The sequence below is a fragment of the Rhinatrema bivittatum genome, chromosome 9 (assembly GCF_901001135.1).
Source record: "Rhinatrema bivittatum chromosome 9, aRhiBiv1.1, whole genome shotgun sequence".
NCBI classification, from domain to species: Eukaryota; Metazoa; Chordata; class Amphibia; order Gymnophiona; family Rhinatrematidae; genus Rhinatrema; species Rhinatrema bivittatum.
This window is the reverse complement of record NC_042623.1, coordinates 164414896-164429712: the sequence shown is the minus strand read 5'-3', so window position 1 is coordinate 164429712 and position 14817 is coordinate 164414896. Positions and strand designations below refer to the sequence as shown.

Sequence of the window (14817 nt, the reverse complement as noted above, 5' to 3'; positions counted from 1 at the left end):
AATCCAGAGTTCATTTTGGATGAAAGAACAGAAGAAACAATGAGACTTTGTCAGAAAAGTTTTATGCAGGTATGGTGAGCCTCATTATGGAAACCACTTACAAGAAAGTGGAGTTGATTTAAGGCCTCTGATAGCTTAAATCTGTTCAAGTTTGATCAGCTAGGTGCTCTTGTTCACTTATGAGTGGAGATGTCTGTCCCGTGATTCATAAACACCTCAGTGGAACTTTTTGGCTAGACAGATTTACTTGGATATTGATGGTGTGCCTCCCTCCAGGTCTAAGAGTATTATTTCTTCCTTCATATGCTTAGACAGGACACTCAAACAAGGGTTGTCTATGCTATGGTCAAGCAGAGCAGTTCTTATGGTTTTGTTTTCTGTTGTATGCCAGAACAGTGTGTTAATACTGTAGACCAGTTAGTTCTTTGCTGGAGGAGGAGATCCCATTCTATGAGAGGTTATTTATTGCAAAGCAGGGTCTCCATATAACGCACTCAAGTTGTGCCATCCAGGTGATGATGGGTCTAATAGCATAAACTATCACTTGAGGGTAAAATGTGATTCAATATCGGATTGGGTGTACTCATGAAGTTGTACTTATTTGATTGGACATGCATCTAAACATTTTAGGAGTTGGTATGGATTGTGGAAAAGTTTGGAAGTAAGAGGTTGTCTCTTACTGAAATGAAAATCCTGTATGAGTACTGAATGTACAGCATGTGCTAATTTTTCTGAGTGCTCTTTCTTGTCCTTTAATCTGTACACTGGTATTCTTGGCTTTCCCATATTGATGAGTCATAGAGGTCAGATTGTCTATCCCAGGGAAAGGCGACTTCAGTCTTTGAATGCCACAAATGGGTCTGGTTTTCAGGATATTTTGTAATGAATATGCATCGGATATATTTGGATGGGTTGTCTCTATTGTAAGTAAACATATCCAGCATAGCTCTCTGCTTCAATGGCAGTGGGAATGAAGAAAAGTGGATCTATATACAGACAATAACAAACAAGGACTGAATTACATAGTCTGGGTAAACAAATAAGCACGGGTGTAACTTGCTTATTGCGGCGGTTACTACCCCTAACTAATTAAGCTAGATATTCACTTAGATGCAGTTCCAACCCTGCTCTCTACATTAATGGTGGGGAGGAAGGGAAATAGAACCAAAAGGTTACTAAGAGCCAAGACTAACAGAAGCATGAGAAAAAAAAAAGTGCAAAGCTTACTGAGCAGACTGGATGGGCCGTTTGGTCTTCTTCTGCCGTCATTTCTATGTTTCTATATATCACTTGCATATTCTTTATGGATATCCTGAAAACAAGACTTGTTTGACACTCGAGGGCTGGAGTTACCTGCTCCTGGTCTTTGCAGTTGCATGTCCTCTTCTGATCTGACCTATGAATGTGCCTCTGTGTATCAGGTGCAAGATAAGCCCAAGCAGAAAATTCAGAGCTCATAATCTTTTTGCTTGTAACAGCATATCCTGCTGGAATGTGCTACGAAACTTTCAGGGATCATTGCTAGGGCCTGTTTAGGATTGCCTTATGTGGAGGCTGTAGCCTGTTTTGTAGGATTTCCTAAAGTAAATGCCACAAGTAGAGAATTTAGACCTGGGGGAATTCTACGCTACTGCGGAGCACAGAATTCCTGCAAAATTCCCCCGTGCAGAATTTGGCAGGTACCAGAGAGGGAGCCCATGTGAGAGATTGGGAGCTGGTTTGTGTGTGTGTGTGAGAAAAAGGGATTGTATTTATGTGAGGGTGCTTGTTTGTGAGAGAGGGAATCTGTGTGAGGGGGTGGGGGGAAGCCTGTATGAAGGGGAGTGTATGAAAGAGAGAGCCTATGTGTAGGGGGGTGTGAGAGAGAGCATTTTGCAGGGGTGTATGTGAGAAAGAAACATAGAAATGAGGTCAGAAAAGGACCAAATGATCCACCCAGTCTGCCTAGCAAGCTTATGCCAGTATCTGCTGCACTGTGTGGGTTACCCTCATGCTTATCAGTTTCCCAGACCTTAAAAGGCAGAGTCCTCGGATGCTGTCCAAATCCAATTTCCCTAACTCCTGCCGTGGAAGCAGAGAGCAATGACTGAGTCGCATGAAAAATACTGAGCTTAATGATTAAGTGTAGTAAGCACTGCATCGGCAAGTTACACACGTTTCTTTGTTCCTCAAACCGTAAAAGTCGGGGGCCCTCATTGGTTGCTGACTGAATCCAATTCCCCTTTTCTCACTCACTGCTGTTGAAGCAGAGAGCAATGAGGGAGTTGCATTAAGCCTTGATGCTGTTATTTAAGGGTAGCAACTGCCACACTAGCAAGTTACCCCCGTGCACTCATTTCTTTATTTCCATCTTCTAGCCTTTAAGGATTCACAGTGTTTATCCCATGCCCCTTTGAATTCCTTCACTGTTTTCATCTTCACCACCTCCTCTGGAAGGGCATCCCAGGCATTCACCACCCTCTCTGTGAAGAAATGTTTCCTGACATTGGTTCTGAGTCGTCCTTCCTGGAGTTTCATTCCATTACCTCTAGTTCTATTGATTTATTTCCAACAGAAAAGGTTTGACGATTATGCATTATTAAAATCTTTCAGGTATAAGGTCTGTATCCTATCTCTCCTGCACCTCCTTTCTTCCAGGGTTTACATATTCATATCCTTCAGCCTCTCCTCATGTTGACCCCTCACCAGTTTGGTCACTCTTCTTTGGACCGCCTCTATCCTGTCGCTATCCTTTTTGAGATACAGGCATCAGTACTGAATGCAGTAATCCAGGTGAGGCCTCACCAAGGACCTGTCAAGGCATTATCACCTCTTCTTTTTTTTTTTTCTTACCGGTTATTCCTTTCTCTATGCAGCGCAGCATTCTTCTGGCTTTAGCTATCACCTTGTCACATTGCTTCGCTGTCTTCAGATCATCAGACATTTGCCCCAAGGTCCCTCTCCCAGTCCTTGTGCATTAGTCTTTCACCGCCCATTTTGGATTGCTGCACCCCAGATGCATGAATCTGCACTTCTTGGCATTGAATCCCATCTGGGAAATCTTAGATCACTCTTCAAGCTTTCTTAAATCACTGTTCATTCTCTCTACTCCTTCAGGCATGTCCATTTTGTTGCAGAGCTTATCCGCAAATAGACAAACTTTACCTTCTATCCCTTCTACCAGGTCGCTCACAAAGACATTGAACAGATCCAGTCCCAAAATCGATCCCTGTGGCATTCTTCTTAACACTGTTCTTTCTTCAGATTAGGTTCTAATTACCATTACATGCTGCCTCCTGACAGTCAACCAGTTTGCAGTCCACCACGCTACATAGGTAGCCTGTGTGAGGGTGTTTGCGTGAAAGAAAAGGGAGCCGGTGTGGGTGCAAGAGAGGGAGCCTGTATTGGGGGGGGGGGGAAGGGTTGTGAGAGAGAGGGGGTCTGTATGAGGGATGTGTGTATGAGAGGGTGCCTGTATGAGGAGGTGTGTGTGTGCACTAGAGAGAGAGAGAGAGAGCGCCTTGTTTGTGTGTATGTGAGAGAGAGGGACAGAGGGAGTCTGTGTGAGGGGCAGTACTGAGGGGGGAGAGGTCTAGGAATGGAGATAAGAGTGGAAGGGGTTGAGCCTAGAGGGGGAGGGGAGAGATAGTGGCAATTGGAGGAGTTGGGGCCTGAGAGAGCAAAATGAAAGAAAACTGGCTAGGGGAGAGGGTGGCAGAGACGCTCTTTTAGAGTGAAGTTCTAGGTAAATTCTGCTCAAAATATTTAAAACTCTGCAACTTTAATAACTTTTTTCTGTTTTACATTTTAAATTAATTACTTAGACTCTCTTGTATATTGTGTTATTTTGACCAATATAAAGTATGCACAGAATTCCCCCAGGAGTAAGGGTTGTACTGTTCTCATGCTGCAGCAAAGCAAGGGAGACTATTTACAAATGGAAAAGAAGCTCTCTGTGTTCTTATATTTTTTGAGTAGTGGATTGCAGCAACAGTAAAAAATGAAAAATTTGAAAGTATAGTAGTGGTTTTGTTTTTAATCCCAAACAGAGATACATATGCAATAGTAAAGTCAAATATAATCGATCACGACAAAATCTATAAATATGAAATTTTTTAAAAAATAATTACTAAGCTATATCACAAAAAATTACTTAATTATACAATTAAAATACAATAAACATAAAAAAAAAAGAACAAAACCCGACAGGGCCCACACACGCCACTAAAGTTGTTCACATAAAGAGAATACGATAATACTATCACAAATTGTTTTTCCACGATCAATCTCTTGAACAAATAACTGTGGTGTTAGTGACTGCAAGTTTTCTTTCCAAGATGATCAAGTAGATATAATGTAGATAATACACAAATCTCCTCCAAAATGATAGTCTCCAATTCAGATATGCAAGAAGATTAGACAGATGCATGAAAAAACTCACACTTTGGAAAACCCAAAGGCTGGCATCACATTAATGATTAGAAGATACCCACATGTTCAAACTTCATGAAAAATCCAACATTATGGAGAGGGCACTCGGTGACAAAATAACCCATCATATTTTCGCCGATGGCTTCTTCAGGGATATAATAATTCTGTCTTCAAAAACGCTGTAACTCCTAAAAGTGTCTTAATTCAGAGATTCATTGCCCTCTTTGATCACCTGCAATATTCTCACTATAAACCTACAAAAACACTGAATACAAACCAAAATTATACAGAAAATAAAACTTACCAGACTCTCACATCAACACTTGAAAGGTGATTCCAAAAAAGCATTGAACAAAAGCTTTAAACACCTTTCAGCCACTCAGATTCATCCATGCATGACATCTTTCTCAACCAACTTTATTCATATAATGAATCAAAGAAAGATAGACCATTCAGTTCTATTATTTAGGCCATGAGAGGTTAAAGAGCCCAATTTATATATCCAGTGCTATTCTAATTGTAGAAGCAAATGATCTACCCCACCCCCTGAGTCCTCACAATTTGTTGTATAGCAAAAAACCATAGTGTCTGTGGGGTGATTTTGTTCTACCCAATGTTGAGTCAGGGGTGCTTCCATCCTTTAGTTTTTAATAGCACTACAGCAGAGCTTTCCAAACTTTTCATGTTGGTGACACACTTTTTAGACAAACATAATTTCACGACACGGTAATTCAGTCTACTAGTAAACCAGAGGTTAAAGGTTAAACGAACGAAACATATTTCGACAATTTATGTATGTTTCCTTAAATATATACATAAATAAAATGTTTCACGACACAACCTATCTCATGAAAACCTTAAATTTATATTAAAAATATATATTCCAAGATTCATGTTATTGTTATAATTTATGAGAAACAATAATAAAACAAATTGTCTGTCCCCCACACACTCATCTCTCTCCTCCCCCCAGCACATGTCTGGCCCCCACACACTCATATCTCCCCCCCCTCAAGCACATGTCTGTCCCCCCAGCACGTTTGCCCCCCACTCACTCATCTCTCTCTCCCCAGCACATGTCTGGCCCCCACACTCATGTACCTCGTCTTTTTGATTGTTGCCAGTTAAGTGCTTCACTCCCTTCCATGATCACCAGACACTGCTGCTTGCAGTCAGTACTCCTCATGGCCAGGCCTCATCGGCAGCAGCAGCCAATGCAAGGATGGCTGAGCTTGTTCCACCCACCAAGCCCCCCCCAAAAAACGCGATTGACAGCAAAAATCACCCAATAATAAGCAACCCATAAACTGAAAAAAAAAAGTGAATCTCTAGAAAAAAAAAAGCCCAAACTCGCATCAGAGTTGACCGGGCTTGCGCGACACACCTGCACACTGCAGGCGACACACTAACGTGTCCCGACACACAGTTTGGAAAGCTCTGCACTACAGTATTCAGTGATACACATTTTTACCTTGTATACAGATTTACCAAGGATAACATGCATTCCAAATTCAGAATCACAAGTAGTGGTTGATTTAAGCCAAAAATGCTTCCCTGAAGAAGGATGTTGAAAATGCTAAATGGTGAGTGATAGGAACAAACCCTAGTGTCCAAATTTGTGGTGCCCATCCCTAAATATGTCCACTATATGAATGGAAAACCGAGATGAAACTAGCCAATCCCCTAATATTATGCCCTCTTTTAAAGGCAAAAATAGTGAGTTCGAAACCAGGATGTTCATGCATGAGGCACTCCACTGTCCACTCCCTTCCACTGAGAAAATTGTCCATTTAATCCTACTCTGTTTCCTGTCTTTTAGCCAGTTTGCAATCCACGAAAGGACATCACCACCTATCCCATGACTTTTTACTTTTCCTAGAAGCCTCTCATGAGGAACTTTGTCAAACACCTTCTGAAAATCCAAGTATACTACATCTACTGGTTCACCTTTATCCACGTGTTTATTAACTCCTTCAAAAAAGTGAAGCAGATTTGTGAGGCAAGACTTGCCCTGGGTAAAGCCATGCTGACTTTGTTCCATTAAACCATGTCTTTCTATATGTTCTGTGATTTTGATGTTTAGAACACTTTCCACTATTTTTCCTGGCACTGAAGTCAGGCTAACTGGTCTGTAGTTTCCCAGATCGCCCCTGGAGCCCTTTTTAAATATTGGGGTTACATTTGCTATCCTCCAGTCTTCAGGTACAATGGATGATTTTAATGATAGGTTACAAATTTTTACTAATAGGTCTGAAATTTCATTTTTTAGTACCTTCAGAACTCTGGGGTGTATACCATCCGGTCCAGGTGATTTACTACTCTTCAGTTTGTCAATCAGGCCTACCACATCTTCTAGGTTCACCGTGATTTGATTCAGTCCATCTGAATCATTACCCATGAAAACCTTCTCCATTACGGGTACCTCCCCAACATCCTCCTCAGTAAACACCGAGGCAAAGAAATCATTTAATCTTTCCGCGATGGCCTTATCTTCTCTAAGTGCCCCTTTAACCCCTCGATCATCTAACGGTCCGACTGACTCCCTCACAGGCTTTCTGCTTCGGATATATTTAAAAATGTTTTTACTGTGAGTTTTTGCCTCTGCAGCCAACTTCTTTTCAAATTCTCTCTTAGCCTGTCTTATCAATGTCTTACATTTAACTTGCCAACGTTTATGCTTTATCCTATTTTCTTCTGTTGGATCCTTCTTCCAATTTTTGAATGAAGATCTTTTGGCTAAAATAGCTTCTTTCACCTCCTCTTTTAACCATGCCGGTAATCGTTTTGCCTTCTTTCCACCTTTCTTAATGTGTGGAATACTATGTCTTACTATGGTTTATCACTAGCAATGTTTTGCTGTTGTGTTCTAAGATTATATGTTTTTGCATGTTTAGTCTAGGCATTGTATTAGTTTTTGTACTGTTTGTAACTTATTGTGTTTATTATGTATGTAATTTTTGTTACCTGCTAAGATCTTTGGATTAGCGGGCTACAAATTTGTAAAAATATATTTCCCATGAAACTGGCCTGACAACTGCAACTCAGAAGGCATATAGGGGCCGATGTCACAAGGTGCGCTGAAGCTGCCATGGGTTTGTTTATGCTTTTTCCCTCACAAAGCCCTATATGGGGATGTATTAAGGGTTTTGTGCGCGGCAAAAAGCGTATGAACGCGCTCACAGACCCATGGGTTTTCCTGCGCAATTGCATGCTAATAGCAGACAAAGGACGTGATTAGCTAATCATAGGCAATACAGGGAGCCGCGCTAGTGCATGTTTTTTTTTTTTTTTATACGGGTTTTTACTGTCATGGTCAGGGCACGAGTTAAGTGTCCATGCCGACTTGGGGGGGCCTATGTTGGTGTCCGAGCATCCTGAAAACCACCTAGCTGAGCACCTGTCTCGGCGTCCGAGTGGCCAGCTTAGCTAGGCGCTTTTCTGGGCATCGGAACGGCCAGCTTATGTGCTTCCCTAGGCGCTTTTCTGGGTGCCCGATCGTATAGATTCGTGACCAAGTAAGCGCCTAGATCAGTGCCCGAGCGGCAACAGTAGCTAGGTACCTTTCTGGGCGCCCGACAGCATACATTTGTGACTAAGTAAAGTGCCTAGCCTTTCTCGGCACCTAGCTACTGTTGCCGCTCGGGCGCTGAGCTTGGCGCTTACTTGGTATTGCCCGAGGGGCAATGGTAGCTAGACGCTTTTCTGGGCGCCCGATGGCATATATTCGTGACCAAGTAAGCGCCTAGCGCAGCGCCTGAGTGGCAAGGTTAGCTAGGCGCCTTTCTGGGTGCCCAATCATGCAGATATGTGAGCAGCTAAGTGCCTAGCTGAGCGCCCAAATAGCAAGGTACGCTAGGCGCTTTTCTGGGCACTCGATTGTGCAGATTTTTCTGCAATGAACAGAAGTGCGGGAGCGACCTGATAAGCGCCTGGCTGAATGCCTATCTCGGCTTTAGAGTAGCCAGCTTAGCAAAGCGCTTTTCATGGTGTCTGAAGTAGGCACTTCCCTGGGCGGACAGATACACAGCCAGAGGAGCGGCAAGATTGTTCTGAGTTATCACCAATGAAAATATTTGCCCTGTTTTCTGCAGCACAGTTAATTGAAGTATTAAAAATACTTTCCAGGGTCATACTTTCACTTAATAGGGAGACCAGTTCGCTCGCTCACTCGCTTTTATGCATGGATTATTGGTGTGGGGTTTGGGCACGGATGTGGCTGCTTATTACATAGGCCATGTACCATGCTTAGGTATACGTATTTTTCCATATGTGCATGGATTTCTGCGCACAAGTCATTTACATAATTTATTTTTTTTTTTACATCCCACGGAAGCGGCAGCTTCAGCCGCGCGTGGTGATCAAAACCTGCGCACATAACGAGCGCCTGTTTTGCCATGGGTCTTTTTACATCGGCCCCATAATCTGGTTTTTCAGCCTCTGTGTAGGAACAGTGCAACTCCTTGTAGAGTTGTCCTGCCATTTACTGGTTTTAACAGATCCTCGTGCATTCCCCGGCTCAGCAGATGGCAGACAGTCCCCTAACCTTCAGCCTCTTTTCAACATGTGCTTTGGATTGCTTTCTTCAGGGGGAAGAGGAGAGATTTAGTGCTTAAATAATGGAAAGTGCTTTATTTACACCAACCTGCTGTAAGCATTCTTCTATTGATCCACAGAGTATGTTTTATTCTACTTTTTATACTGCCAGTTCCAGAAAAAAATGCTGAAGGCAATTTAAAATGCAATATCTAAGAACTATAAAAATATTATATACCATGTAGCTTAATATGAAGGGATCAAAAGACATTTAAACTACCATTCTACTAGGTCTTCCTGCCTCTTCCACCAACCTCTACAGATGCTTCAAAACTCGGCCGCTAGAATCTTAACAAACTCCAACAGAAGAGACCACATCACACCCATCCTCAAATCTGCACTGGCTCCCTATAAGCTTTAGAATCTTACACAAATGTCTCACCATCCATCACAAAACCGTTTACAACCGGACCCCTATCGATATCCACTACCCACTCACTCTCCATACCTCTTCAAGACCCATCAGAGAAGCTTACAGGGGATCGCTACACCCTCCCCCAGCCAAATCCACACTCCACTCAGCCACCAAAGAACGAGCCTTCTCGACAGCGGCGCCAACCATCCGGAATGCTATGCCCCCCGACCGTAGACAAGAACCCTGTCTACTGACGTTCAGAAAAAAACTCAAGACTTGGCTATTTCAACAAGCCTTCCCTTAATCTGGGACCCCCCCAGCTACAGTCACACTCCAAGGCCCTCTAGTCGATGCACCCCATTACCGTTATTGTAAAGGATTTGATACTGTTTAGTTCCGAGTTACCTCTGCCACTGGCTCCTCTTCTTCCCAGTTCAAGTACCCCTGTTTTAGTGTAACTTTTTGCTATCTTTATGTTTTTTTAACGTTATTTCCCCCTTGTTCCTTGAAAACCGATATATGAACTGTATCATGAATATTGGTATAAAAAAGCGTTAAATACCTAGGTGCAGAGGAATCAAATTGTACTTGTATGTACGTGTATAGCAGTGAATGTGAAAGAAACAAGCACATTGCCAAACTATGGATATATACAGGCCAGTGTCCAAGTCGTGCACACATCACGATACACCTACGGCAATAACTGCATAGGTAGTTGTAATAAAGTGCATACATAACGATGCATGCATCTACATACATTTATATGTATCTAAATGTAATCTGCTTTAAAGTGCCTGAAAAGCAGAATATAAATGAATGGGAAACGTGCGATGAGCTCTTTCTGCATAGGTAAAAGTCTGTGCGTCGTAGGTATATCTGCATATTTTTAGCTATGTTTAAACACATGCCTGCGGATGTGCAGAAATCCTTTTTTTTTTTTTTTTTTTTGTCTTTAATTGAGGCTATAAGGGGCAAATTTCTCTGGATACCAAGAGTGGACCCTCGAGAAAGCAAATCAATAATATATGAATAGCCTAAAAATTTAGTGCAAATATCTATTTTCCGTTTGTAAGCAAGACTGATTTAGCCATGATCCATGGGTGATAAAATCTGGTGGCATTGAACTATACTATCTCTCTAAGCTAGTATATCTACAGTATTTCCATGCATCCTCTGGTCTCAAGATTCATGAAAGGACTGTTGCACCTGCACCCTCCACGTAGGAAACCACCTGTGGCTTGATATATTAACGTGGTTTTCACCTATGTAATGTAAACCCCGTTTGAGCCTTTAGAGCGAGCATCTCTGAAATACTTAACCTGGAAGGTTCTTTTCTTCTTGGCAGTTACGTCTACTCGAAGAGTCAGCGAAGTGCAAGCATTGGTTCGTTACCCACCTTATTTGCAATTTTTTCATGACATAATAGTACTTAGAACTCATGCCAGATTTTTACCAAAAATGATTTCGGTGCTCCAGCTGAATCATTCAATAGTTCACCTGACTTTCTCTCCAAAGCCTCATGCACATCAGGGTGAAAAGACATTGTATATGTTGGACTGCAAAAGTGCTCTGTGACGATGCACACGTTCTCACAGGAAATCTTCGCAGCTGTTTGTTTCGTCTGATCCCAACAAGCTGGGCACAGCAGTAGCCAAGACAACACTTTTTTCCAATTGGATTACCAGTTGCATTTAACACTGTTTTGCAGCACCTGGACTTCATCTCACAAATCCAGTCAGAGCTCTCCAGGTATGAGCAACAACATCCTCGATTGTACACCATTAAGGACATATGTAAAGCAGCTTACCTGGTCATCTGTGCATACATTCCCTTCCCACTACTGCCTAGAGGCCTTTGCTTCCACAGACAGTGCAGTAGGACAGGCATTCTTGCACCACTTGATACATAAAGAGTCTGCCTTCCATGATGGAGGCCAGGTTGCTTACCTGTAACCGCTACGCTGCAGCTCTCATCTTGGGACTCCCCACAGATCATGGCTAATTCAGCCCTGCTTATGGACAGAAAAAAGCTAGTATCGTAGCCGCTTTTGTCCATAGATAGCAGGATGGATTAGCTATGAAATGCCCACCCTCCTCTGTGGACAACAGACTATCCTACTCTTTCAGCTTTGAAACAGACTGAAGAGCCTCTGAGGCAGCGCCGCACGGGAACTCCCACACGTGCTCAGCGCTCAAAGCTCTACAAGCTAGAGAGACAGTTTAATTCAGTGCTGCCGGATGATGTCACACACACAAATCATGGCTAATTCATCCTGCTGTCTGCGGAAAACTGCGTGTATGGTCAGCAAACTTGCTTTTTAGAATGTGGCTGGCAGCGTGACCAGCATATAGACCTATCTATCTATCTATGTATATAGTTTTTTTTTTTTCCCCTCTGGAAAATAATGCATGTAATGCATTATAATGTGAGGGCTTTTCTAATCCTACACAACGCAAGCCCCATCCCACCCTGGAATGCTTCCCCTAAATGTGGCTGAAAGTAAGGCGGTATTGAGGGAGGGAACTTTTCAAACAGCCGTCGTTTGTTCATAAATTACTATTTTACTTGTGTAAGTGGCTTTGAAAATTGTGGGGTACATATCTGTAAGGTCTGTAGTACATCTGTCTCTTGTTATTATTTAATGGACTCTGTATTTATGTGCTGATTGTTTTTATGTTATGAATATTTTTAACAACTGCTTAGGAATGTTGATAGGCAGTTTATAAATCTTAAATTTGGCAGCTTTTTGACAGAACTAGTTTAGCGGGATAGACCAACCTGTAATCATGCACATTGAAGACAAAAATCATGCGTATTTGTTTACAACTATCTTTTTTTTTTTCTTTCTCATGCTGCAGACAAAACTGTTTTCTAATACATTTTTTCCTGAGTGAATATAATGTTGCATATCCTTAGAATAGCATTTTAACTTGGCCAGCTTGACATGCACGCTGATGAGGGAGCACCAACCATTTCTACATAATGCTTTCTACACATAAGTAATCCTAAGTCCAAATATTACCACTGGAAGAAAACACACTGACTTTAGCCAAATTGTGCTTGTAAGGAGGAAGGGCTAGTTCAATGTCTTATCTCGAGTTGATGGATGATGCTCATGAGGTACATCACAGAATCCATTACTCGAATAATGGCAAGCTCTGTATATACCAGGGGAGCTAACTTTCCCTGGGGGGGAATTCTGTGATTGTGGCCGAGTTGAGATGTGATGCTCATGTTTTTTATTATCATACAAAGGCTTCCATCCAGTGGTAGAAACTGAAAGGAGAGCAAGTGCCTGGGAATTTTGGTTTTCTGTTTAGGTTCTGTGCCTTCGTGGCCCATCTGAGCAAGCTTTGCCTATGGCTTTTTGAGTTCTTGAATTGTGCACCTTTCAGCTTATTAACTTTTGTATGACTTTTGCTCTTGGATGGTGGTAAGCAGATCTACTTGTTTACTAGGTCATTTTCTAATCTTTTCTTTTTTATTTCTTCCAGATTTATATTCATTCAAAAATAAAAGATAAACAGAGGAAATGGCAGCTGAAACTCAGACACTTAACTTTGGGCCAGAATGGTGAGTTCTGTAAAATAATCCATCTTGTTCGTGTTTCTCTGTGCTACTGTCACATTTAATCCAAGCAATTTGAAATCTGTATTTTGCCAAGTTCTTAAAAGGCATATTGTCTCCAATGCTGACCACTTAAAATACGACCCTTAGGCTAAGTGGGACCACTCACATTTTGAAGGGCTGCTTTCCCTAACCCAGGGCTTCCCAAACCTGTCCTGGGGACCCCGCTCAGCCAGTTGGGTTTTCAGGATATCCACCATGAATATGCATGAGATACATTTGCATACCATGGAGACTCCGTGAATATAAATCTGGAAGAAATAAAAAAGAAAAGATTAGAAAATGACCTAGTAAATTTGCATACCATGGAGTCTCCGTGGTATGCAAATGTATCTCATGCATATTCATTGCGGATATTCATATTCATGCATATTAATTGCAGATATCCTGAAATCCCAACTAGCTGTGGGGTCCCCAGGACAGGTTTGGGAAGCCCTGCCCTAACCAAACAAAATTTGTGAATATTACAAGTGATTTGTCTGAATATTAACATTCAAAAGATTAGGCCTCTCATCCTCCCACGTCAGAGCTCTTATCTAATACTTGGGGATTGCCATAATGGTTTATGTAGAATGTCTTTCCAAGTATGAGATCTTTGAACTGATTTTTGTTGCTCTTTTTCTAGATACTTCTAGATAGCCAGCCCAAACACCATTATTCCTTCTTTAACTCATGTTGCCTTGTATTTGTTCTTTCTAATATCCTAGTCCATATTAAAGGATATTGGTCAATTTTAGTATACAGGACTAAACTGGATGGACTTCATCTATTAAGTGTAGATAAGCAAGAGTGGAAAAAATCTTGGGTAGAGACTGTTTATTTGATACCTAGCATTTGCCATAGCCATAGCCTAGGCTGCCCCACTGTTTCAGAGAGGAGGACCTGAACTGCTATGGCCTCTGAGGTTAGGTGGATAGATTTGTAGGTTGACTGGAGATGATTGGCAGAGGCTGGAGGAAGGAAAGAGGAGAGAAAAAGGCTGGAGAGGAAAACAAAGCCAAAAATGAAAATAAAAAAAAAATGAGCATAAGTTTTGCCATGCTGGGTCAGAATGAGGATCCATCAAGCCCAGTATCCTGTTTTCAACAGTGGTCAATCCAGGCAAGTATCCAAATATTAAAAGATCCCATGCCAGTAATAACAGTGGCTATTACTTAAGTCAACTTCTCCTCCAGGAACTTATCCAAATATTAATTGTCCTAACCACATCGTCCAGCAACGAATTCCAGAACTTAATTGTGCTTTGAATGAAAAAGAACATTCTCAGATTTGCTTTAAATGTGCTACTTGCTAACTTCATGGAGTGCTCCTTAGTCCTTTTATTATCTGAAAGAGTAAATAACTGATTCACATTTACCTGTTCAAGTCTTGTCATGATTTTATAAGACTGCTATCATATCCCCACCTCAGCTGGCTCTTCTCCAAGCTGAACAGCCCTAACCTCTTTATCCTAAATTGTGGCATTTGTCTGGTAGTGTCACCTTAAGTCGGGTGTGGATGTACTTCGAACACAGATCAGGCTTCCTTCCGTCAGTTCCATGCTGCAGTACCAAGTCTCTGATTTCATCTGGGCAACTGTTTTCATCTTTATTCAGTGGATCTGTGGTAGCCCAGGGGTCTCCAGGCTGCATCGGGCTCTGCAAGGATTCCTCGCCTCTGTGTAAGGTGCTAGCTTTGGTAGGGAAGGAAAACAAGCCATTAGTTCTATTTTATCTTTATTGTGACTTCATCGTGCAGTAGGATAACACCAACCCTGCACTGCTTGCTTGAGGGCAATTACTTTTGCCTGTAACAATGCCAGCAGGTAGCCCTGCAGAAAAGGCTAAGTGGTT

At 41.9% G+C, this 14817-nt stretch overlaps 1 protein-coding gene across 7 annotated transcripts in view; it reads left to right on the top strand.

The window, feature by feature from the left end:
* Window positions 1–14817, top strand: part of GIGYF2 (GRB10 interacting GYF protein 2) — a 444297-nt gene that overhangs the window by 31195 nt on the left and 398285 nt on the right. For all 7 annotated transcript variants that reach the window (XR_003858724.1, XR_003858723.1, XM_029616693.1 and 4 more), the window contains one exon: window positions 12853–12931. Coding sequence is in view for 5 of the 7 variants with exons in the window: in XM_029616693.1 (XP_029472553.1) it covers window positions 12891–12931 (41 nt within the window). In the remaining 2 variants the exon portion in view is untranslated. The remainder of the gene's footprint in view (window positions 1–12852; window positions 12932–14817) is intronic.